The sequence below is a fragment of the Molothrus ater genome, chromosome 6 (assembly GCF_012460135.2).
Source record: "Molothrus ater isolate BHLD 08-10-18 breed brown headed cowbird chromosome 6, BPBGC_Mater_1.1, whole genome shotgun sequence".
Classification (NCBI taxonomy): Eukaryota; Metazoa; Chordata; class Aves; order Passeriformes; family Icteridae; genus Molothrus; species Molothrus ater.
Window position 1 is genome coordinate 18,605,508 of NC_050483.2, and position 26,440 is coordinate 18,631,947.

Below are 26,440 nucleotides of genomic sequence, written 5' to 3' on the forward strand. Positions count from 1 at the left end.
AAAGATGCTGGAAGAGAAACCTCGTGTATCAGTAGATAAATTTTGATTGCATTCTATCATTGGTTTGGAGCTGTATTGGGAAGCAGCACTCATGTCCTAATTTTTTTGTCATGAGATACAAAGGCAAAAAGAAAACTGTATTTTACCTTATTGCCTAGACTGGTTATCTGTCTCTCCCTGTTGACAACTCTGTGATTGAAATGCAGCTGTGGAAAATCATTGGCTTTTGGTTGAAGGTGCTTTGATTTCTTAGGTGTCTTCTGCCCTGTGCCTGGTGTTTGACTACTGTAGGGAAACATTATCCAGAAGATGGATGACTTTTTCTTCACTCCTTCTCTCCCTATTGCACTCCCAAAGGTGTATTGTAATTCCTGTGCTTATCCAGGAATTGTTGAAATTGCAAGTTTGTAATTAAAAACTGTTCAGTAATGGGTTCCTGAGAGTTTAGGAAATCTAGAGGGAAATCTACCTCTTCTCATTCCACTCCATTTAGTGAGTGAGTTTTTTCCCTTTCATTCATGTGTAGATCTTTGTTTTGAGTCTGTTTTCCCTCCCCTTGCTTTATTTAGTGTGTTATGTTGATGAGTTTATTTGATTTATATGAAAAGATTACATTCTTTTCTATTCATAGCAACTTTTATGTTTCTGAGTGGGGACCACTTTGTGTAGCGACAAAATGAAATAGCCTCATATGGAAATGGCCTTTTTTTATAATTTCACTGGATAAAGGCCATTAGAAACATGTCATAAGGAACAAACCTGGAGGGAGTGAGGAGCATTCTTGAAGGTCTGCCATATCATCTTCTAGTTCTGTTGTTGGTGGTTTTCCTGGGCTATGGTGAATGAAACTTTCTTTTCAAGCTTTGCTGGTGCATGTTTCAAATTGATGACTACTCTCCAGGACTCTGAAACCCTGTCTAGTTAGAGCTTATTTTTGTGGTTAGGGGATTTTTTGTTTTGTTTTGTTGTTTTTTTTTCTTTTTGGTGTGTGCCTATAAAGGAAATAGCGAAGCTCTCCCTTTTCAGCTCTGTTGAGTCTCTGGATTGAATCTGGTTTTACGCTGCAAAAGAACCACACCCTGGGTCTGCACTGAAAAGGTTTATATGTAAACTTTGTTATCTTGCATTCTCTTTGTGCTGGGAACATACACAGGCAAAGTCACCAAGACCCAGTGATAACTGCCTAAGCTGCTGTGGCTTGACTGCTTCTTCCAGCACTGGGTGGCTGTCTCTCTGTTTTACTGCATCAATGTGAGATTGAGACTCTCCCTAGATTTGCAAACCCTAATTTGCAGCTGTTTGTATCTTTTTTGTCTGTTTTGTTTTGCTGTTTTGCTTTTTCCTTGATTGTGTCAGTTTAGAATTGAATTTTCTGGGCCTCCATCAGCCTTGGCACATAGTAAATAATGCTTAAATTTCAAAGCATTGCACAGTTTTCAGTCTCAGAGAGGGCTCGTGGGGTGTAAATATTTATTTCTGTTTGTGTAAAGGATGACAACAGTGCAAAGAAAATTAATGTGTTCAAAGTCTCTTGCTGAATGGAAAACATCTGCAATTAGAAGTCAATAGAAGTAGGATTGTAGAAAACCTACTGTATTTTTGTTCATTTTTAAAATATATTAATTATGTATATTGTTGAGTCGTAATGAATTTTTGATTCTTGTCTCTGTGCATTTGAGGTGTTTCTGCCAAAGCTCTGTTTAACAGAAACTAGGTGGTAAAATGGATGTCAGTTCCAAAGTCAGTGATTCCTTGCTCTGAGCCAGTGGAATTGTGTATCTCCAGCAGAGAGCAGGTACACATAAACTTTAAAACCTTGCTTTGTGAGGAAACACCACAATCCAAAGCCTACCCTTTTTCTAGCAGTAGGGATTTTTGGCAGACTTTTTCTTGGCCCGTCCTTCTTCCTATGGCTTGCAGTGAGCTGTTATTAAGAACTCTGTGCCAAGGGATGTTAATTTTCTTTTGTTAATGAAGAGTAGAAGCTGGGAGTGTGATATCCATAAGGTAACAGATTTACCACTTAACATTTCCAACTTTCTCTTCTCTATTTTTAAAGCACACAGAGAATATACAGACCCCAGGGCAGAGTAAGACTTAGTTGTTTAAGTGCTTTGAGTTCTTTGGATGAAAGCTGAGTGTAAAGGCAGCTTCTTTGCTTGGTACAGCAGTAGCCAGATGGCTGTGCTGACCTTTTATTCTGGGGCTAATACCAATGCATTTATGACTTATATTAATGCTGGTTTGAGTAAATCTTCCTAAGAGTTGTCTACTCCTCTGTCAGTAACTTCTCAAACCTTTGTGCTCACAGGTATAGTACTGGGCATGTAAAACTGAATGTGTGTCACAGAACCTCCATTCTAAACTAGAACAGGGTAACTGTGATTTCTGTCTTGCAACAGCTTTTTCTGGAAGAAACATTACTTTTGTCCTAGTCAGCTGCTTTGTGCTAATGATCTTATCAGCTGTGCAGTTTAACTAATATTCCATTTGTGGGATTTCATTTCAGTGGCTGTGTGAATGTGTCAAAACTCTGATTTGTAGGTGTTTTTTCTGGTTCAGGCAAAGTTAGAAGTTTGCTGCTGTGATAGTGGAAGAAACAGGAGACAATAGCTTTTCCCTGTACCATGCAGACAGAAATGATGTAATTTATGAGTTACGTAAGTGCTCTGGTATTTCCGTTCTTTGTCACAATTGTTAGTTTTCCTTATGCTTACTTACCTTTCAATTAAATCAAGTCCTGTCTGAATGTGGCCACTCAAAACATTCTTTCAAAGAAACCTTTCCTGTTTCTATTTTGCTGGTTGCACACTCCCACTGCATGCAGTCCTTGGTTTTAAATTGCATGTGCAATGTTCAGTTGGAGAGGACCTGGGCAGCCTTTCCCAGCCCACCCCTGTCACACAGTAAGAAGAAGCAGTCCTGTCTTCCTCTCAGAATAAAGATAAATAAAAGCCTGGACTGGAATGCATAGTGCTGTTCATGTTGCAACTGGCTCTAGTAAGGTAACCACAGAGAAGGTATAAAAAGATTTTCCATTTATTTCTAGGTATTGCTAAAGTTTCTTTCAACTCCTTAAATATGACTGTTTTCTGAGGAGGTTGAGGAGCAAGAAGGGTATTTTACAGAGTTTTGTTGATTTATATCCAGTCAGTTTCATTACATCATTTTTCTTGTGGTGTGAAGAGTGGCTAATGTTAAACCCTTGTGCAAGGTGTCGTAGTTGTTTTGAATATTGAAAAGCTTATTAAACATCATGGCAGTGTTACCAGTATTCATATGCTCCATGTTTTCTCCCAAAACCCTACTCTGGCCCCCTTTTGCCATACACTGGAAGTTTGCTAGATAATTCACTGTATTGCAGCAACTAACAAAATCCCTTGCTGTTTTGATAAATCTATTTTGTTTATCAAGAGTGCTGATGTAGCTGTGCTCAAACAGCTTGTAAGGGAGTTGCCTGCAGTCAAAGTACTTCTAACACACTCTTTTCAGAAAGCACTTAGCATTTTGTTCTTTGGAGCAGAGCTAAAACCTTTCCTGTTTTTAGAGTGTATCTGATTTTTCTCCCCACAAGTCTAGCGATTTTCAGAGTTGTTTGTAATGAGACTGAGTCTGTACATGCAGGTGCATGCTCATGCATATACATAAAACTGGGGGATGAGTCCTACAATAGGTCATTGTTCTAGCCTAATTAGCAGACAGACAAATGGGAAAGGAATAGCGTGGCCTTTTCTGGCAAAGATTAACAGAGGCAGCCACTGCAGTCCACATGTTTAGGTTGGGTGAATAAATTGGAGCATTTGTTACTGTGTTATAGATGTCTTGTTACTTGTCAAACGTGAAGTGGGCCAAGGGAAGAATAAAAAAGGGTCTTGTCAAGCTGGTGAGATGGCCTGTTTTGCTGCTGTCAGCTCTGATTGCAGTTAGTTTTGCAAATAGAATACAGTTGCCATTTCCAGCAGTGAAGCATGAATTTTTAATAACAAGAGCACAAACCAACTAAATCAAAGCAAGAGTGATATCCTAGCATAGATATTCAAAATACCGATTTCTGTGTATGGGAGGAAAGCACCTTGTGTAAGTGCCAAAAAAAATGTCTCCTAACCTGTTTCTGTAGGATTTATTAATTGCAAATAGAGTTTAGAGTCTTCTTATTTGTTTTTTGGGGTTTTTTTTGTAAACTCAGATGTTGTTCTGATGCCCCATCCCTGGAGGAGTTCAAGGCCAGGTTGGGTGGGATTCTGAGCAACCTGATCCTAGTGGGTGGCATCCCTGCCTCTGACAGAGGGGTTGGAGGTAGATGATCTTCAAGGTCCCTTCCAACCCAAACCTTTCTGTGATTGTATGTCAACCAGAACAGCTCATCAGCTCTTATGGTAATTAGATCTACTAAACATTTCTCTTGAAGGTCTGCAGAAAGCTTGAGCTGAATAGAGAAAAATAAGCAGTTCAAAATTTAAACCAGTTGAAAAGTAAAACAATTTGAGTATGGATATTTTAAAATGTTTTCTGAATGGAAGGTTTAGATTGATCTAGTTCCTCCTGGTTTTCTATTTATGGTTTGCATAGAGAACTTCTCATAAACTTCTGCTGAAGTGTTTGGTTGCTGCAATTGTGATGTTGGAATAACTTGCATTTCCCCCTCCCCTCCAAAAAGGTTTTTGTTCATTCTGTGGTGTTATAAATGATCATGTTGTAACAGTTAGCAGTTCTGTTGGGAATCTCTTGATCGTGTGGTTAGAGAAGTGACTGCAGTGAGAGAGGTTTTGAAGATGAAGTTAATTAAATGTATGTTACAGCACTTTAGCACTAGGTAAATAGCTGGCTGTAATGTGTTAAGCAGATTCTAGGGTATCTAGGATAACATTGGGCAAGTCACAGCACAACACTTCTGCAGCCTTGAAAACATTCCTACCAACATTAATAATCAAAATACCTCCATGATACAGATAAAACTAATGAGCCAGACAAGCGTGTTTGTCCAGGTTTTAGAGAGAAGCAGTGTCAAGTTCTCACCTCTTGGTGTTGTGCTCAGAGCCTGCTGCCAACTCTTTCTCTCCAGCAGAAATTTGTTAATGGAGTCAAATACAGTTATAACCAACTGTAATTTTAAACTGTGTTGTAATAAAAGACAGGATTTTTTGCACCTATCAAAAATTACCTCTGATAACAATCTATTACAGGCTTTCAAGTGGGGGTGTAACTTCGTGATACATGCTGTGGTAACATTTTCTCTGTTCTTGTGTATTTTATTGTTCAAGGATGTAGGTGCATGTCTGTCAAGAGTCTTTTTGTGTAATATTTCACTTCATTTTAAGCATCCCTACAGAATTAACCAGGTAGTTCATTCCCCTTATTATTTCTTTTCCCCCACAAGCCTCAGTTAAAGGTATGTTAGAAAATAGAAGAAATTACCAAGAGATATCTCATTCAACTACCAACAAAATGTCTCAGTTGTCAGCTGAAGATTTTCTTTTTGTTTCTGGATCAGTACGGAGAAGTTTTCTTCTTCCTGTTTATTTTTAGCTGTATATGTCCATGGGACAGAACTGAGGTTGGGACTGTATCTGCAGTAGTGTTTGCTTGGAGAGAAAGTCACAGCAGCTGGACATGTCCGAAACAAATTGTTTCTTTTGATTTGCAAGAAGATTCTAGTCATGTAGTTGATTCAAGGTGGCTGGGCTGTCCTGTTCCTGGTCAAAATAATACTTTGAGTGCAAATAAGTACATGGTCTTATGCAGAGGTGAACCTATCACAGAGCTGGAGATAAATCTGAGTCTAATTATTGCTGCTGTGAGGAAGTGAAGGCTGTTTTGGTACCACTTGTGAGTTTTAGGGGTTGTTAACAGTGTCTTTCAGCCTGTTGTCTAGTCAGCATTTCTAGACACAATCTGGGCCTTAGACTGATAGTTGCTTCCTCTGAACTTGTTTACGGTGAACCAAGGTGACCCTGCAATCCCTTGTGTGAAGAGGCAAAACATATGCATTTGATTCTTATCTGTTTGTTCCCATGCAATGAGGCTTGTAATGTTGCTTATCCTAGAAATACATGTAATATTGGTAATTGCTGTGTTATCACTTGCTAGGCATGTATTTGATGGTCCTCTGCTTCACAGTACTTGTAACTTCAGTATTAAGGTTATGATTGCAGACACATTGATATAGTAGAAATTCAGAGGTTAAGGTGAATATAAACTTGAGTGTATGAACAGCTGCCATGCTGTTCCTTGAGTATTAGCCACCTCTCTTGGACCCCTCTTCCCTCTAGGGCATGTTCCCACGAGATTGTTTCAAGGAGATGCCTGAAGAGATCAGTTATCTCTTCAGGACCTTACTCAGGACCCCGTTTCTTTGCAAGATCCTGTGCTGCACCGTGTCATGGTCACTGCAGCCAAGGCTGCCCCCCACATTCACATCCCAGCCAGTTCTTTGTTGTTAGTTAGTACAAGGTCCAGCAGCACATCTTTCCTCAGTGGCCTCTCCACCACCTGTGTTAGAAAGTTGACATCAGTGCTGTGCAGGAGCCTCGTGCACTGTGTGTGCTCAGCTCACCCAGCAGAGATGGGGGTGTCTGGAGCCACCCATGAGAACCCCCAGGGTGTGTGACTGTGAGGCTCCTGCCAGTTGTCTGTAAAAGACTTCATCCACTTGCTCCCCCTGATCTGGTGTCCTGTAACACCCCCAGCAGCGTCACCCTGCCTGCTCTGCTCTTTAATCCTAACCCAGAAATTCTTGACTTGCTCATCATCCTCCCCAAGACAGAGGGCCATGTGTTCCAGGTGTTCTCTTAAATAAAGAGCAACTCCAACATCTCAACTGTTTTTTAAATGTATAATTGAAAACCCTTCTGTGTCTGTACAACACTTAGATGACCAGATACATCACCCTTTCCAAGTTGAGTTCTGAGGCATGAATTTTTACTTAACTTGCACTAAACAGTTTTTTTTTTTGACTCCCATAATGAAATATTTCAGAAGTCTAGAAGCTAGACATAAAACTTTGTTACATGAGGTATTTGGTTCTGCTGTGGTTGCTGTGTTTCTCTTGCTTTGCTGTCATGAATGCATGGGCTTTCATTCCTCCCTTTTCTCTGGGGGGTTTTTCAGCTTTGAGTTGTTGTTTCTCTCTTCTGCCTAAGCCTTCCCTCAAAGTGATGCTGTCCTTACCAGACCTTGTCAGCTGATGCTGACTGGGAGAAGCATTCTTGCTGGAGCCCCTCACTGTGCCAGCACAGGTGTTTGTGGAACTCTGCACGTCTGGTTGTTAACTTGGGCTGATGGCTTCATTTCTACTGAGTTAGTTTTTGTTTGGACCAGCTCTTTGGCGTGGTTTGCAGCACACAGCCATGGTACAAGGCCATGCCGTGCTTGCATGTGAGGCTGGGTGATACAGAAGTGAGAACAAGCAGCCCGTGCCAAGGAGGAGAGCAGCACTGCTTCATCCAAGAGTTATGATGGCTTGAGGTAGTTTGAGGTGCTTAAATGATATTAAAATACTGCTCTTTTAGATCCTTTCTGTCATTATACACTTGTGCCCTGAGCACTATTTCTTTTCAGAGCTTCTGAGATGATATGCGGAGGCTAAACTCTGATTTCCAAACTCAAATCCAGCACCCATAGTGAATGTAAATTTGGTTGTGTTGTACAATAGATTCAACTTCTGTGTCTTCAGAACTACATAAGCATGTCTAGGTGTGAAGTATTTCAGAAGAATGTTCTCATAAGCATTTGAATTTCTGTTATTCTTAGATATGTCCCCATGATGGCCATTTTCATTCAACCTCAGCTGTTGGAGGAAACTGGAAATTGCCACCTCCTAGTGGTGTTTGCTGGTCTGGAAGAAATACAACAAATGATTTTTATTTAGGTTTCCAGTTTTGGAGTATTGCTAAACAATAACATTTCCATGTCAGTTTTCAAAATACCCAGCATAAACTTGGTAACAAAGCAGGAAAAACCTCACATACTTCTCTTTTTGTACTGAAGCATGCATGGGTGTATGTGGGGAAGCTTTATTAAGCAACTGCACATTTGCTGTCTGTCTCCTTTTTTGCATTAATAAAAGAAGCTGCCACTTCAGTGTCAGTCAACTGAAGATGCCATTTGTCCTTGAAATGTACTCCAAGTTGTTGTTTGGCACCCTTTCCACAAGCAGGAAAACTTTTCAGTGGGAAGAAAGAATAGGGGAGAGAAAAGAACAACAATCCTATTGCCTTAGAATTGTTTTGCGTCATCTGTGGCCAAATGATAAATACTTGCTGTGGTTGTGACTTGTTTTGTTGTTGGACTGTCTGGAGTAAATCATTAATGGAATTTGTTTACAAAATACTCCAGTCTTCTGTTAGCCCCTGTCATTTACTGCATAGGGCATGTGTGAAAACTTGTCTAGTGCACTGATAGAGCTAGTGAGACATTTGGCTGAGCAAGTCTCTATAATGTGATGAAATATTTGGACCTGCACCCACCAAATTCTATTTTTTTTAGATTCTAGAGACAGATTGCTATGGTATTAGTTTAGAAGGCTGGGAGAAATTGCCATGTAAAATACAGGCAAGTCTATATTTTCATGAAAGCTTGATGTCCTTATTTAAGGAAATCTCTTCTTGTTGCAGCGACAGTAGCAGTTCAGAGCCTGCTGTGCTCCACTGAAATCTTCACATCAGTAGCTATGCAAATGATGCCATGCATGCTTTTCTCCTCAGGTGCTGAGGAAGTCTTGCTGCTCGCCAGAAGAACTGACTTGAGGAGGATTTCCCTGGACATGCCGGATTTCACTGACATTATTCTGCAGATAGACAACATCAGACATGCAATTGCCATTGACTATGACCCTGTGGAAGGCTACATCTACTGGACTGATGATGATGTCCGGGCAATTCGTCGGGCCTACCTCGATGGCACTGGAGCCCAGACTCTGGTGACCACGGAGATCAACCATCCAGATGGGATTGCTGTGGACTGGGTGGCCAGGAACCTGTACTGGACTGATACTGGCACAGACCGCATCGAGGTGACGCGGCTGAATGGGACATCCAGGAAGATTCTTATCTCAGAAAACCTGGATGAGCCTCGAGCCATAGTGCTCAATCCTGTAATGGGGTAAGTCTGGTGTTTAGTGAGAGCCCTGTGGTTGGTCTTGGGATCCAGCTCACAGTCTCCTGAAAGTGAAAACGTGCAGATTGCAGGATGATGACTGTGCCGTTTGTCAGATATTCAGGAAATGACTGGTTTTCCCTTGATTCATCCCTTTAATAACTGTGTACTTAAAAGGTGGCTTCTAAATATAGTGTTCCTCAATGAACCTATACATTGGATGTTTGGCTGAATTTTCTGTTCTCTGCACCTTCAGTGTTATCCTAACTATGAAGGAATTGGGCCACTGCATAGTCTCAGTAGTTTAATTTATTTACTGCTCAAACTTTATATTGTCTTCACTGATTACTGTTTAAGCTGGATTGTTTGCTGCTGCTGGGGAAGCAAAAAGCAAATTCTTTCAAAAGCGACACAGACCTTAACTGTTGTCTTGCTGTTGCACGCATTAATTGTTTCCTTTTTTTTTCTTTTTTTTTTTTTAATTTATTTACAGCTACATGTATTGGACAGACTGGGGTGAAAGTCCAAAGATAGAATGTGCTTATTTGGATGGCTCAGAAAGGCGAGTTCTGGTGAATACTTCTCTTGGGTGGCCTAATGGCTTGGCACTGGACCTTGAGAAAAACAAGCTTTATTGGGGAGATGCAAAAACAGATAAAATTGAGGTGAGTAACAGAGCCATATTTGGGTGCATTTGTAGAAAACAAGTGCAGTTCTCATACGCAGCTTTGTCTTGGGTACGTTTACCCATTTTTGGAGGAGTCTGCTGTTTCATTAATATTAAAGTTATACTTAGCATGACAACACATATTTGAGAAGAAAGGAAGTACATTCATGTGGTTGAGAAAATTTCTGCAAGAAATGGTATGTTTGTTATGCCTACATTGCTCCAAGTGTAATTTAATTGCTTGAAATCTCAGGTTTTACCTGAGGCTTTTGCAACAAATTGAGATACTCAGGTAAAATTTGTTTAAAAGATGTTTTGGCTTGTCTATGGTGCTTGGATCTGCTATCTAAAATTGCTGGATGCAAAAGACAGTGCAAGGTTTGTGTACAGGAGCCAGTGGGTATGGAGGCCCTGGAAAGCCATATTTCAGGATGTTAATGATTACGTGATGTCCAGATTTGTGGACAAGAGGTAAATTTTAATGTACCTACTGCTTTGAAAACAATATAGGCAGTCTGTGCCTGAATTTGAGGAGGGCAATTTCTACCTTGGTCATAGCCTGTGAAATCAACTGAGTTTTAATGTTGTTTGGGGTAGTAGCATATGCAACATTTTTTGATAAACAATTTAGATAAATAGACTTTGAGGAATGACTGCTTTCTAAAGATTTTTCCAACAGGAAGAGAGGAAACTAGACTGTCTGCTAGCTCCAGAAATTTAACTCACTGTTTGGCAGTAGCTAATACTGGGTTTGATGACTACCAGAGAGATCCTGTCTCCCCTTACCTTTCAGCTTGCAGGACAGGGAACACTCCAGATGCCACCTTTCATAGCTGGGGCTGCCTTGTGTTTCATGGGGTTAAGCAATCTGTTCAGCCTGTCTTACTTCACTGTCAGGCAGCAAATGCAGCAATCCTGTTTGGTTTGACATCAAAGTCTAGGAAAACCAGAGAAACCAATGTAAGGGCTTTTTATTCACTCTGTTTTTCTTTCATGCTACTCTACTGGCCCTAATACACATGAAACCTCACTGTATGTCATTTGAGGTGGGGCATTTCCAGTTTCACTTGCTGCTGCAGTCATTCAGCAAAAACTCATTTTCCCTTGATTGTGTTTTGTTGCCAAGAACGTGCCATTTTAGTAGCAGCCACTGCTACTATTTAATTTATTTACTGCTCAAACTTTATATTGGTTTCACTGTTTAAGCTGGCTTGTTTGCTGCTGCAAACAGTGATTTGTTCTGTATATATGTATGTTGCATCCACAGCATGTCAGAAACAAAAATCAGCTGACTTCAAGTCAAGGATACATATTTATATTTTATACTGTAGTTGACCCAGCTGGTTATTGGGATTTCTCTTTTTTCCCAATAGACACCTAAAACTAACTTGAAGCATGTTACTGGATGAATTTGGTTTCTGTTATCACCTAACACCAGCATAAATGGGATGGTAGATAGTAAGCTCTAACTATTTTGTAGCTCATTAGGTAGCAAAAGAAAAAAAAAAGCTGATGATGTTTTGGGTGCTTTACTCTTGCTACACTTCAGGGAAGGAGTTCTTGCTTCATCTTAAATGATGTTCAGATTAATGCTGAGTGCTCCTGAAGAAGGAAGTCTTCAACCCAATATTTTGCCCCTACACAGTTCAGAAAGTTGCACTCTGTATCTGCATTGTACTGCAGAAAGCAAAGAAGGTGCTGCCTTGTCCGTGCTGAAGATGGGATCCCAAATTGCTGTTAGATGGTAATTGAGAATTGCTTTCATCACATGGCATGCCTTCAACTGCTTTCTACATAGAGCAAAACACGAGAGTGAATATAGCTTGTGCATATTAGTGTGTGTCTCTGCTTGGCATTCTGCTCTGGCTTCTGGTATTCTAGATCTGCAGGGAGTCATCTTACTCTCACTGGGAAGGCCTGTTTGAATGTAGAGTTCTTAAACAGTGAATGAACTTTGTACAGCTTGGAAATTTGATAGGCTGGAGGCATCTGTCCTGTTTTTCCTGGATCTCAGGTCTGAAATGCCCTGTGAATGTCCCTGGGTGGGTGGGTTGGTTTTAGGGGTGGTTTTGTTCAGTTCTGGTAACACGCTGTGACATTACTTTTGGGTGCACTCTTCCTCAGTTAGAAAATAATCTCTGCAGAGCTGTTGAGGGTACACCAAGCATCACCCAGTACCAGGAGACTGTGTTTTATTTGTGCATGGAGAACCTCACAGGGTGAAAACAGCAGTTACCCTTTCCTGTCAAAGCCCTTTGCTAACCTTCCCATCTGCAGCATTCAACTGCCACACAAAGGGCCCAGTCACTTTGCAAGCAGTTTGCATCCTGGAGAAACCACTTGGCAAGGCTTATCAAAATTTTGTGTGACAGGAGCCTACAGGGCTTTCGCTGCAAATTTGGCACCCTGTGGTAACACTGTTCCCAGGTTTTATTTTTTTAAATTACTTTGACAAAGAGTATGGCAAATAGAAAATAGATAGCAAATTTTGAGTCGTGTCTGTCAAAATCATGTGTTTGTCCACACAGCTTCAGCTACAAGTGAAGGGCATGGATTAATCCAACTGAACTTTGGATTTTACTGAGAGAGAAAAGTTACTTTCCAGGAACAAACAGCAGATTAATAAGGATTACAGGATTCCAGCAGAGAGAGAAGCAAAGGCCCACGTGTATAGTTTCCTAATTCTTCTTTTAAAAAATTTAAGGCAAGCCAGGTTTTCCCATGTATTATTTCTTCAGTATTTGCTTAAAGTGCCTAAGGTATAGTTGCATAATGAGCAATTATGAAATTTTCAGCTGCCTGTCATTATGCATGCATTTTAGTTGAGCTTGTGCAATATTCTTGGAATAAGCATTCAGCAGACTGTCCCTTCTGGCAGCTTCCCCTCGTTACCCTCTTCCCTTTCCCCTCTGTTGACAAATGTCCTTCGTTTGTTGTTTTTTTTGTGGGAGATCCATAATCACGTAACTATCACATACCCAATAACATATCACATACACTAAGGCTGTACAAGTTTATAGGGTGCTTTAAGTGTAAGTCAGCACTAGATGATGATCATGGAGCTCACTGGAATTTCTTTCCCAGATGCAGTTGTGTGGGCTGCCCTTGAGTTTTCCAGAAACAAGCTTTATAATTAGTGTGTTGTTGATCACATTCTGCATAAATAATGTAAAAGGCTATTTGGAACAATTTGCAACTTAAATATAGGAGTAGGATTTCTAGAAGTCAGTTGTACTGGGAGAAAAAATAATAAATAAACTAACTTAAAGTTGCTTTTTTTAAACCAGTCCAAGTATACTTCACATATTACACTTTCTTTTCCAGTTATTTGACCTAAAAGATGCAGTATTTAGTTTATACATGAAACATTTTCTCATAACTGATACATTTTTGTGTGTGTGTTTCATTTTTCAGCAAAGGATTTAAAAAAAAACTATGCAGTGTAATAAACTACTTGGAAGATATTCTGTACCAGTTTACTGAAACAGGCAAATCTTACAGGGAGAACAACTAATTTAAACTTATTGCCGCATGCTAATTAGCTGTAAAAATCTCAAAGCATTGTTTTTCTATAAATATAAATGCATTTCAGAAGACCTAGTTTATATTTATATTAATGTAAATAATTCCCACACTGCATATTTCTATTAATATATGAGAACAGAAAAGTTAAGTAGATCTAGAAATAAGGAATGCAGAATCCCCTCAATTGAAAGAAGAGAGCTACAATCTTAGATCAGTCTGAATAGGCAGGTGCATTAATACAATTATTTTGATTTATAATGGTGAGGGAGCCTTAATTTCAGTGGGGTTTTTGAAACTTTTCAGAGACATTCATTTCAATTTAAAACTGTGGCAAAGAAATTTTATGAATTGAAGCTTACACTGTGGTCCTTAGATGAATGAGATATATATCTCCCATACTTTTTACTACATCCTGTATTTTTTACTTCTGATAAATTGGTAAATTACATGCTTTCCAGCTGCAAGTGCTACATATGTGAAGTGATCTGCAGCACATGATGTTGACATACAATGTGTTAATGTTGAATTACATATGTCAGAATTGGGCTGGCAAACCTCGTGCTCATCGCTGCAGTTCACAGAGCTCTGTTCAGCTCTGTAGTCCTGCAGCTCCTTTGGATGCTGCCACTTGTGGTTTTTCTGTTTGCAATGCACTGCTCTTCTGACTAGCATTAAGCTCTGCTGTTGGAGGAGTGACATGTGTGCATGTGTGTGGCTGTTGGGTATGTTTTTTTTGTTGGGGATTGTCTGTGTGGTTTGTTAGCATTATATACCTCTGTGTTTTTATTAATCTGAAGTAGCTGTCAGGCCTCTGTATTGCTCTGCCTTTAGCTTGAAGAACCAGCAAGCATGAATGCTGCTGTAGCTGGATGGGGATTTTTTTGTTTTGCCTGAAGGGAGCTGCTCAGCAAACTTCTCAGTCACATGAGAGCTCTGTTTGTAGCAGTTTCCAAATACCTGCTGTATAACCAACTATCTTTTAAGCTTCTGGAGGGGTATAGTCTGTACTGGTGAGCTTGACACCAGATTTAGACCAGGAGCCACATAGCCATTGTAGAACGGATAGGAGGAGTCATTTGGAGGGAGGACTACCTTAAAATATTGTTACAGGGTTCTTTTTTTACTGAAAGAGTGATAAAGTACTGGAATTGTCTGCCCGAGGAGGTGGTAGAGTCACCATCTCTGGATGTGTTTAAAAAAAGACTGGATGTGGCCCTTGATGCCATGGGTTAGTTGAGGTGTTAGGGCATGGGATGGACTCTATGATCTTGAAGGTCTTTTCCAACCTAGTGATTCTATGAATTCTGTGACAGTTTGATAACACTGATGATCAGTTATGTTTGCTTTTCCCAGAGGGACTATGCTTGGATGGAACACAGACTTTCAGGGAGGGAAGAGAGCTGTATCTTTGATTAAAACAAATTCTATTTCTACAAAATTATGTACAGCCTCACAGGGGTGTGCACTTGTAGGAAGAAGAAGGAAACCTGGCAGCCATGGGAGGAGGATCTTTATTCTCTCTTGTTTAAGAATACCCACTCTCTCATCTGTCTGTTGGCTGTGTTCTGCTTGCAACACCAGACTCAGATTTGGGGTCAGGAGTAAGCACCTCAGTTCTGACTCCCAGGGATGTCTCAACTTCCTCTGCAATGAAGAATTTTCTGCTCATGTGTATTTGGAATGATCTTGACTAATTTGCTATCATAGAAATGATATTGGAGTTTGTCCAGCCTTATAGACACCAGTCTGTAGTGTGGAACAGAGTGCTGAGATGACACACAATGATCTGTAATGCTCAGCAGGTCAGACTGGTGAGTGACTTCAGATCTAATGGCTTTTAGTGAATTGAAACTCTTCTGAGTCTGTTACATGTTTCTAAACGCTGAACTGTGCTTCAGGATTTCCTAATGTGATACGACCTCTTTCTGGAGCACAGAAGTAAAGCCAGCCTCTATCTGCCAACAAACAATGCACATATCCTGTTCAGGAGCACAGAGCCTTCCAGCTCCACTCTTCTGATGATGGCCTGGACTCAATTAGTCTGGTCTTTATCACCTTTTGGCTGAAATGCAGCAGCCCAGTAGACAGGGTGTGGGGGCTTCAGTCCTTAAGGTATGTACCATGTCTCCTTGGCAGCATGAGGTGCCATGAGCACATTCTTAATTCTTTAAGCTGAGATTTCCAGATAACTAACTACAAATCAAATTCAAGATGCCAGTTCTTTTCTTCACAGCCTAGGCCATACATATGGAAAAGGCAGCTACGTGTCTGAAGTGAAGACTGTTGTCTGGGCTACTGTTGAGCATAAATGGGTTTTCCATGATAAAGGCAAATCTTTTCTGTAGTAAAGAGAATTTTTCTTAGAGGTTGTGCTGAGATGCTGGATTAGCCTTCTCTCTTTCCCCCTTCCCCAATTTTCAGGAACTGAAAAACATCAAGGAGTTCTGTTTCTGTGTTCCAAGCACAAGGTTCATATTAGTTGACCTTGCCTTCAGCATCATAAATAACCAGAAATTCTCATCTGTAAAGAAGTAGAGCAAAACCAGCTTTGCAGCAAAACCCCATTGTGTAGAAGCAGTTGCAGCAGGGACTTGTCCCACCTAGATGATACAGGAGATAATGTGGCCTCTGTTAGTCATGTCACCTAATGCACTAGTAGAAAACTCTTAAATAATGTTTGGGCTGAATGAGATCCCTCCATAGGATGGTTTTGATCAGACATTCTCTTAAACTTTTATATGCCCCGCTTGATACTGTATCAAATAGCTTCAAAGTGAAAAAAATATACAGTTTAAATACCCCTTGGAGTCTTTCCACACTCAAATTTCTACCAGTATGAACTTACATTAATCTATAACAATTTGTGTTTTATTAGAGCTACTGTTTTATTGCCATAAAACCCTCTAAATCTTGTGTAATTGTCCAGGAACCCTTTTGTTTTGTACTATTCTTCTAAAGGGACAACTTAAAAAAGAAGCAACTGACAGGCAGCTTCTAAATTTGGTCTTTGTGGAGTGCTCAGAAATTACTTCTGTATGTGCAGCTTTTGCCATATTTATCAAGAGGAAATCCTGAGGATGTATTAAACTACAAAGTTGAAGAATTATTTGAGTTGTACATGTTTGGGGCTCTCCTTTCTCCCTGAAGAATTATTTTAGGCTATCTGATTCCAAATCACCCTTTTCCTCTTGCTAGGGAGAGAATTCTGCTTTACTTCCACTGCTGGGATCAGCTTCCTGTATTTAAAAGAGGGATTTTGTGTGTAGCGGTACAAAGGCTTCTGTACCTATGAAGTGTGGAAATGAGCCCCCCTTTGAAAGAGCCTGATGTATATTTTAGCACAGAACAAGTATGTGTTTTTCCAGTTGCTGAGAAAAAGTTGGCTTCTATGGGAGTTGGAGTAACTTTGAGTTTGTCAGACTAGCAGGTAGGATAGTTGAGAGAGGTTTTAACTTGGTAACCTTCTTGAAGTTTCTGGCTATATTGCCAATAGCTATGAGTGATTTCCTTTAAATACTGCCACCTTTTATGGTTTCATTTTCCTACTTTCTTCTGTATTTTCCCAAGAAAAATGCTGAATTTGCCATAGAGCTTACCTCTAACCTAGAGGGAAGGTGGTTTTTGCTGCCCAGGAGTTGTGATCTCATGAATAATGTCTTATACCAGTGTTGGAAGAGACTTGTTTCTCTGATGTTTTGGAGATAGTTGTGCCAATATGCCATAGTTTGGGAATTAACTTTTCACTGGGAAAAAATTCTTTCCCCTGCTCTAGTTTGAGCCCTTTCTTGATGTTTAGCAACCTTAGGTGTAAACTTCCTAAATGAAGAGTACAGAAATATTTTTGCCGCAAACACAAATTCCAGCCTCCTATTTCAGCTTTGTTGGGTCCTTTTTTTAAGGCCATCTGCATTAGTGATGGTATTTCACAACACCACAGAACATCATATTGAAATGTTCCAGATGGGTTGTCTTGAGCAACGCTGGGAGGGCAGGTGATGGTACCACAGGTGCCTGTCAGCACAAATTTCTGCAGTTTTTGCTTGTGAAACACATGAAATGTGGATGCTGTAAAAAACAGGAAACTTGGTGTGCTGGGCTGGCCTGGTGAGGTTCCCATGCTGCTGAAGAGCTCCCACTACAAATAAAGGTGTGGAACTTGCTTTTCATGCCACATCTTATTAGTGAAATTTTGAAAGCTGTCAGTGCCATTTTTAGACTCATATCATCCAGGGCTAACGAGAGGGAAATCTAACAGACACACATGACAGCCACCAGCAGCCTACCCTGGTTCTCCCAAGGTTGTCTGCAGTGGTGGGAAATTTTTCTGATAAATGTCGGTAGTGTGGATGAGACCAAAGGTTTTTGTGTCTATTTATCCTTTCTAAAAATTCTTCAGTGCACTGATGGGATAGCAGTCACTCAAAGGAAGACTTCCTTTGCTTGGCTTGATTGACCAGAGTCATTCTGTGGGAAAGGATGCTAACTTATTCTAAACTGGAGGTGACCCTGGCCTTTTTGTGAGCAATGAAGACATAATAGAGGCCCAGTTAGGGTTCAGCGGAACCCCCACAGCCATCTGCACACTTCATTGGCAGAAGTGGCTTTCACTTGAACTTGCATTTGACAAGTGTTTTCTGTCTCTTTCTCATTCAGAAGGGTCCTTCAAAGCCAAGTAATTGAAATGCTTTCACCCCTCACTCCTTTTTCTCCTTCCCCCAGACTTGCTTAAATTGCAGGGCAACTGGCATTCAGTGTTAAATGAGTAAAAATGCATCCACTTCCAAAGCTCCCACTTTCTTTCCTTTCCCATAGGGAAGTTTCTGAATAAAAACCCACCCTCTTTTCCACATTCTCCAGCACCACCTTCATAAAGGAATAGTTGAGGGAAAAAATGTTTCTGTTGCAAGACGTGTACCGTTTTTCTCCCTCCCTCCTTTTTTTTTTTCCCCTGTGGGTTTGTTGTTTTTTTTTTTTTTTTTTTTTTTCCTCATCAGCCTGGACTTTTTGAAATGAAACACAAATCAGGTCTCTGGAATAAAAGGTTGTGAGTATGCCTTGTGGCATTTGGAATGAGGCTATTCACTGCCTGAATGACTATAAATAGAAAGCAAGGAGCTGCATATTTCTCAGTTCAGACTCCCTGCAAAGAAGCGCCCTTCCCAGTTAAAGGGTGACTTTTTGAAAGAAGCCTTGTTCCTTGAGCTGAATTGAATTGCTCCAGGAATTCTTCTCCTTGCAGCTTGCATAAAAGGCGTTAATCTCTAATTTATTTCTCCTTTTAAAAGGCAGTGTACTCCATCATAAATGTATATTCTTAGCCATGTTGCCAGATATGCCTGTCATGTCTGTACAGAGTTGCATGTAAAAAAATTCTGAGTGCAGAACATTGTTCTTGGCAATTTTTGTGCCTGAAAGCCTTCTTTTTGGCTCTGGGCCAGCTGTCGGCTCCCTTTTTATCTGGTATTCATTCTTTAGTGAGAAGGCTAAATTAGCAGCACTCAGGTTTTTGTGGCTTTTTTTTTTAAGGGATCGAGGAACAGAATGGGAATTGTGATTGATTTTTATAATAAAAGATTTGATTCTCCCCACACACTTGTGATGTTGCCGATGGTAAGAGCTCCATTGGGTTACTGTTGCAGTTCTGCAGACAATTTGTTTGGCTGATTTGGCTGTTCAAAAATGCTGATAAATCTCCCATGTTGTGCAGTTATGTAAATGTAGTGCAATCATTTTTCTTCTGCCTCCCCTTTTCAGAAGGACTGTAGTATTGAAGAAAGACACATAGTAGATGGGAGGAAAATGTTTGACAGGTTTGTGAGTTGGCAGTGTTAAAGATCCCAGCGCTCAAGCTGTTGGATTGGCTTTTTTTCTCTTTTTCACCCCTTTTCCCCCCCCCTCTTTTTTTTTTTTTCTTTTTCTCCTCTCCTTTTTTCTTCCACCCTTTCCCCTTTTTTTTTCTCCTAACACAGTGGTGTTTTGTGTGGTGTTATTTTGAAAGCTGCTTCTTATTTTCTCCTCAGACCTTTTGTTTCACATTTTTTTCTACTTTGAAAAACTAGCAAGGGCAGCCTTTTTCATAGTCTTCTTTTCCCTGTTCATAGTTTTTAAAGAATGGGCCTATAGATTCTTTGCATTGCTCTTTCCATTACTTATGGAAACCTAGTTGTGTGAGTGGTTTTTCTCTTCCTTTGTTTAACAGAGGAATTAAAAGGTTGACAAATACCTTGTTTTTTTAAAGCCCAGCCTGTGCATGGTTTCCAGTGGTTTTTGCATTAGTGCTAATGTAAAAATGAGAGGAACAGCAGACAGGAAATAAGGGGAGCAGTATGTCAGTGCTGTTCACATTTCTGGTAGAAGAGAGGAAAAACAGAAAAAGAAATGTGCTCTTCAGCAAGACCAGGAAAGCAGTTTTTAAGCAGTTGCCAATCAGACTAAGGAGATAAGAGATTCTGTGATATTTAATTTCTTTGAAGTTTTCTAAAGTGTAAATTTCTTAGCTTGAAACAGATGGTCAATGTCAATTGATTTTTTTCATAGCTGGACAAATGAATAACAAACTTTGCAGAGAAATATAGTCAGGTTGGTAAATTCCTTCTCTTGATTCCAGCTATTAGGATATCTTGATCCTTGGCATTTCATCATTGTCATTTTAGCTTTTTAAATCCCCTTGAGCAGAGCTCTTAGTTTAGAAAGACAAGTGATTGGTCAGGTATCTAAGTTGCCTTTGAGTTCTTCACTTGACTTAAAGTTACTTTCCAGATAAAAAAGAGATGCATTTTTTCCTAGAGCAGATATTACACTGTTTTATTTTTAATTATGTTGCCCACTAGTTCATGGTTATATGAAATTTTGGATCATGTGTTTTTAAATTTATTGGTAAGATTATTTTATGTGTTTAAAAGTAAAGCATCATGATTTGTAAAATGGGTGGCAAGGACAGAGTGCATTTTTCTCCTAGTTATGGATCTAGTTTTATTCCTTGTTAAAATATCAAACTTTTTTGACAAATTTAAGGCAAGAAGAAACTTTCCAGGAAGGACATCATTAGAACCTAGGTAGTCACTTCTAATGTAAAACTGGCCTCCTTTTTGTCAAATATATTAATATTTGAGTCTTATTTTGAAAACCCCAATGCTGTCACCTAGCAGGTGAAGCACTGGAGGGGCCCTAGTCACAAAAGCTGTGTCCTTGGAGAGAAATCAGGTGAGATCTGTCTCTAGGAAAGTAGAAGTGGCTTTTGTTCCTCCTCCCTACCAGGCCAGTTCAAGCAGTGTGGCTGTGGGCCCAGCTACCCTGCTGTCACCTTCCATTCCTGTAGCCTGTACATCTGTTAAAGGCCCCAGCAGTTAACACAGTTCTGCATGGGCAAAATCCCCACTCAAACCCCATGCCTCTTGAGACCATCTCAGAATGGATCTTTGTTTTATCAGATAATCAGAAGCCTCAATTTCACCAATGTTTGTGATGAAAGATCTGGTTTGGTTTCAGGTCTCGCTTCCCTTAGCAGTTAGAAGGGTTTTACAAATTGTGCTCCAACCATGTGGATGGTCAGTCCTCTAATTCATCTTCTGGTCCTCTCTGCTCTCATATGTGAATGTTTCTTAACCCAGAAACCATGGCTGTTTGTCTCAACCAAATTCTCTGCTACCTGTGAACAATAAAAGTGATGTAATTGCATTTTCCCATGAGGTAAGATATGCATAAAAATGTTTCTTTTATTTTAACACTGTTTTTACTGAATCCATTTGTGTTCCTTTGGTTTTGTCTTTGCTTTACTTTTCTTCAGTCTGAAGACCTGTGAGGTAGCAGTATTGTTAGCTCTCATGGCTCCAGCTGTGTTCCTGTAGGAGTCAGAAGGTTTCTGTGTCTTGTGTGTAACCAAGAAGACCTATTCACCCTGGCCACATCTGGAGGCACAACACTGTTGTCTGAGGTGATACAGAAAATCCTTTCTTAAGGGATATTTAATGTGCCTTGTATGTGTATGCAGACTCAGAAGGATCTGGGGTTAGGAAGGAATGTTCCCTGTCATTTGCGGTCCTGCCTGATGTATGGTCCTGTTCCTGTTAGCATGGTGTAGAAGTGGGAGCTGTGCCTCTGTGTGGCAGTGTAGGTGTCATCCACTTTACCTGTGGCATGTGGGTGGGTGACATTCAGTGCCACTACAGGGACCTCAGTGCGGAGCAGTGGATGAATTTACCTGGACCCCATGTTCTTAAATGGTTTTGCGATGGACATCTGTGAACCATTGGATGAATTGGTGATTTGGCAGGTGTCAGGTTTTTTTGCTGGAAGGGAAAGCAGTTGTGTTTCTTTTTTGAAAAGCAGTTCTGTGGTTTGCACTGATAAATGGTCTTGTCATGAGGCAGCGTAGGATAATCTACATATACCTTGTTCTAACTTTCTGTTAGAACCCTTTCTGAACACTTGAGTTTCTGGTGCAGGTTCATCCTCACTGGCAATAATAGAACTACCCAACTCTGTTGTCAGACCAGAATATTAATGGATGGCATATTATTAAATCAAATCAGTAAAAATGGTTTAAAGAGAAGCTGCAACCAGCAGCTGAATGTAGAGCCAGTACTCCCTGCATGTAGCAACATGAACCAGGACCTGGACTGAAAGCACAAAAATGTGTATTTGATAAAATGCAAGTGAAATGTTTGTTATGAGCATTAAAAAGAGAATTGTTTGAGTTTGTTTGCACAGCTACCACAAAAATAACGTCAACTTAAGCAAATTTTCAACACCCAGCTTGTCACTGCCTGGACAACTTGTGTAGAAACCACTGCAGCTGGGAAATCTCGTGCCTGTGAATTTATGGTTAGATTGGAAGTTACTCTCAAATGCTGTGCTGTGCTTTGGAAATGTCTGCTAGTCCAAACTAGAAAAAAAGTACAAGAAATGTACATTGCCCTGCAGAATTACTACTTAAAAATGGAAAGACTAGCCTAAGGTGTGACATTACCTTAGTGATTCAGAAATGTTGGGCACAGAAGAATGAGCAATTAATGCCAGATTCCCTGAGGAATCTTGGAGGTGACAGAGGTCAGAAACAGAACTTGCTGAAGATCCTCCCAGAGGAGTAATTGCAAGACTCCTGGGTTTGGGGTTTGGTTTTGTTGGTTTTTTTCTTACAGGCTGGTTGTGTTTAGCAGAGGTTTAATAAGGTCCAGGCTTGGATTTGTTCCCCTCGGGAGGGACTGTATTTTGCAGCAACTTTGTAGAGCATCTTGTGAGGCAGTGAAACATAAGTACTTCCCATCTAGAGTTCTCACCACCCAGTTCTACAAAGTAGAAGAGTTCTTGTGAAGGGCAGTGATGTTCCCTGCTTGACTTCACAGATTATTAAATTGAGACATTAAGTGAACTGCTGGGAGATGGTCAGATTTGGCTCTCGGGGCAGGTTAGGAGTGTGGAAGAAGTTGTGTCCCTCAGCCCGTGCAAGGGCCAGGAAGGGCATTTGCTCAGAGCACTTGTGTTATCCTGAGCACCATCATTCCTCCTTCCTTCAGTGTGAGATGTTCCTCTTCTAGTGGGTGTTTCTGGCAGAGCTGCACTGGGGAAATCTTCCAGCATAAAGTAGATCCCCAGGGGACAAAAGTAGGTGGTACTTGTACTGACTTGCTGCAAGACCTCTGGCTGAGTGTTTCAGCATCTTGTGCCCCTGCAGTGGAAGAAGGTTAGTGTTTTCCAGCTTGTTAAAGCCTTACTAATTTAAGGTTTATGAAATGCTACATAAATGCAAACTTACTGTTGCCAGCAGATGAGATTTAAGACGTCTTTGCAGAGTGCCACAGCCTCTCCTTTGGGCTCTACTCTTTCTTCTGTATGGTTTGACTTATGTTTTTAATGTTCTGATCTTGTGAATCCACCTTAGAGGATCCAGCAGCAGACCAAATGTCAAAATTGTTCTCCATAGAAGCATTTGCCTTTTGCTTCTTGCATGGCCCTACAGGCAAGAAAAGCAGCATTTTGTTCTCCTGGTCTTTGACATTTTGCAGTCATGCCATTATGGAATGTGGGTCTGTGGGCTTTGTATGGTGCTTATGCATGAGCAGGGTTTCGTTTTGGTGTGAACCTAACACCCCTGGGACAGTTCTGCCCTGTCTGTCACCTGTTTGTTCCCAGTGTGGAGACAGTTCACAGGGAGGGGGAATCCCATGTGTTCCACAGAACCAGTGCACCTGATGTCATCCCTGTGTGGTCAAGAGCTTCTCATCCATGGTTTTTGTTGTCTTCTACTTCTGAGATCTACAAGACAGCTGTCCTTTTTTTTTCTTCCCTTCATTTTCATGGTTATCAGTTACCTGTTGATTTTGCTACAATGTATGGAAATCAGTGCTGGCTGTCACCATTTTTAAGAAGACAGTAAAGGTCATATCAGTCTGTGCCTTCATTATCTATTTCCTGGCTTTTGAAAGTTTGGATTTGTGACTGCAATAAAGCACCCAGTAGCACAGGACAGCTTTGTCAGTGCAAAATTCAAGTTGGTTTTGTTGGTGGATATCCCATCTTGACAAAGGAGTTGAAAACACATAACAAATGATTCTGAAAAGAGTGAAAGATTGCCAGTGAGGTTTGGGAAGGGGAAGATGGCTGAGGTCAAAGCTAATTTGCTGCTATAGATTGATAATAAAACACAAATCATTTAGTGATGGAGCAGCAGACAGACTTCTTAAACATGTCTTATCTCCAAAGTGGAGTGGGATACTTGTGCTATGAGTTAATTTCTTTTTCTCCAGATTAAACTTGGTACAAATGCACATTTTTCTGTGCCAAAACAAGCATTTTTACAAGAAGATGAGGAGGCCCTTTGCATCTGTACACTGTTGGCATCTGACAGGTTTGTGTCAGCACATGAGACTCCAACAGTTTGTTCCAATAACATCTGGGTCCTTGCTCATCTTTGAGTTCTTGAGTCACAAATCCATTGGTGAATCAACTTGAGAACCACTGTCTTTTTCAGCCTTGGTGAATTAAAGTAAATTGAGCTTTTCCATTAGAGACCCCAGCAAAGAGTGAAATGAAATTAATTTCAATAAGTTCTCAGATATCTTTTGCTTTGGAGAGGTGAGTACTAGACAAGCCAGAAGCATCTCGCTTGTCAACTTCTCACCCTGGTATCTTTCCAAATAAGTGGGTTAAAGTTTTCACCCTAGCTTTTTGCAATTACTTTTGTGTCCATGTTGCAGCTCCTTTTGACAGCTCCTCAGAGAAGCAATGGAGTAGGCAGTGCCAGCTGTTCACAGTCAGAGGGTAAAAAAGAGTCTCATGTGTTGAATATGGCGTTGGAACTCCAACTCAGGCATTAAGATACAGGCAGTGGAAGGTCATGGGAAGTCTCCTATCTATGATCAAACCAGCTTTCAGCTTCCTTTTTGAGAGGAATTTTCTCTAAATATCTAATAGTCTACTACATAACAGCCACATAGTCCAAGCATTTCCAAAACTTGAAATATTTTTTGTGTGGAAATGGCCAATTCTTTTATAAAAAGAATTGGGGTTGGATGTACTGAACAAATTCACTGCAGGCAGTCTTTGAGTAAATTAGTTGATTTTTTTACTCAAAATTGACATGAAATTGGCAAACATAAATACTGTGATCCAAGTCAGGAAACTGTGTTATCCTTAATATAAACAATATAAACAAACAAACCAACCTTCCCTATATCCAGAGAAACTTCTCAGATGATAAGCCATCAAGTCTAAATACAGTCCCAGATTTAAACAGGAAACTGATATTTTTGTAGTCACAGTGGCTGCCTCCTCCCATGTCCTCATGCTCAAAACTCCCAAACATTTCCAATAGATGTGTGGAATGCTTGTTAAAAATGCTGTTCTTTTAAGTCAACTTGGTATCTAGGGGTAAAAATTTCATAATTTTGGTCTGTTTTGATGCTCTGTCTTGCTTTCAGCCATGTTTAATAAAACCAGGGGAAGAGGTTCTCCATGAGTCTGTACCTCTACTGACACACAGGGTTCTCTGTGCATCCCTGTGACCTGGCTTGCCATCCTTGCTGCTAGTGAGCTGGGGACTCAGGCTCAGACATGGCCTTGGGCCATTTTCTGTAGCAGGTAAAATATGTTTTCTGTGTTCAGCTGAAGCAGTGCCAGGCACACAGGTCTGGGGGGTGTCTGTCTGTCCTTACCCTGTGCTCCAGAGAGGCGCTGTGCCACTTCACCACGGTCACTTGGGTGGTGGGAGAATGATTCAGATGAATCCTGTCACCCAACAGGTCACACCCAACCCAGTGCTCTGAGGTTTTGTTCAGGTGGTGTTTGCAGTCCCTAAATAAAAGAGCAATTGCAGGAGCTTTCTCAGTGAGTGATTAGAATGTGCTGCTCACTGGGCAGAGGAAAAGGCTTTCTCACACACCCATGAGAGCAGGGCACAGTTCTGGCACCCAGGGGCATCCAGGTTCTCCATGTATTGTCCATGAGCCTCTTCCTCCCATAGTTCTGCAGTGTATCTGACTGTGGGTGCTGAGAGGTTGTAAAAGTGCCTTTTCTACCAGATCTGGAGTGTTGTCACACCATTGCTCTCTCTCCCCTCTACTTTCACCCTCATAACTTCTTTCCACCAGAATATTTTAAGTAACTAAACTGGTAAAAACTTAGTGTTGAATAAATATGAAGAGATAAAGCTATACCCCAAGCAGATCTGCTCTGAAAAGGAAGTTCTAGAGAGTCCACAAAGTATTCTGAAAAGGTCTTCTCCCCTTGTAAATGGTGTAATTTTAAAAGATTTTCATGTCAAAAGTAAATGGTTAAATGACACTAAGAGGAATTAGTGAAGCTGAAATGATAAAAGCTCCTGCAGCTGGGAAGCAAAACTCAGTTTAGCAAGACAGATTTATTTTCCAGGCTTTTGTACAGCGAGACCTGGTACACAGTTATGCTTAAATTTACATGGCAGTAAGCTGTGTCAGAAACTTCATTTAGTGGTGAGTTTGTTTTTATTTTCCAGAACAGTTATCTCTATTTTGGGTACTAAGTAATTGACCCTGGTGACTTGCACTGAGCTATCATTTTTCTATACTGTGGAGATGCAGTTTCATTTTTGCCTCTGGCATAAATGCCTAATTTCAAGATTAAATAATTGCAATAATTTGTACGTTGATTTTGAGCTTCTGAAGGGAGGAAATAGTAGTG

General features: G+C 40.5%; 1 protein-coding gene across 1 annotated transcript in view; it reads left to right on the forward strand.

The window, feature by feature from the left end:
- Positions 1-26,440, forward strand: part of LRP5 (LDL receptor related protein 5) — a 130,999-nt gene that overhangs the window by 56,979 nt on the left and 47,580 nt on the right. The window contains exons 6-7 of the mRNA XM_036384404.2: positions 8,703-9,099; positions 9,587-9,758. Of these exons, the coding sequence (XP_036240297.1) occupies positions 8,703-9,099; positions 9,587-9,758 (569 nt within the window). The remainder of the gene's footprint in view (positions 1-8,702; positions 9,100-9,586; positions 9,759-26,440) is intronic.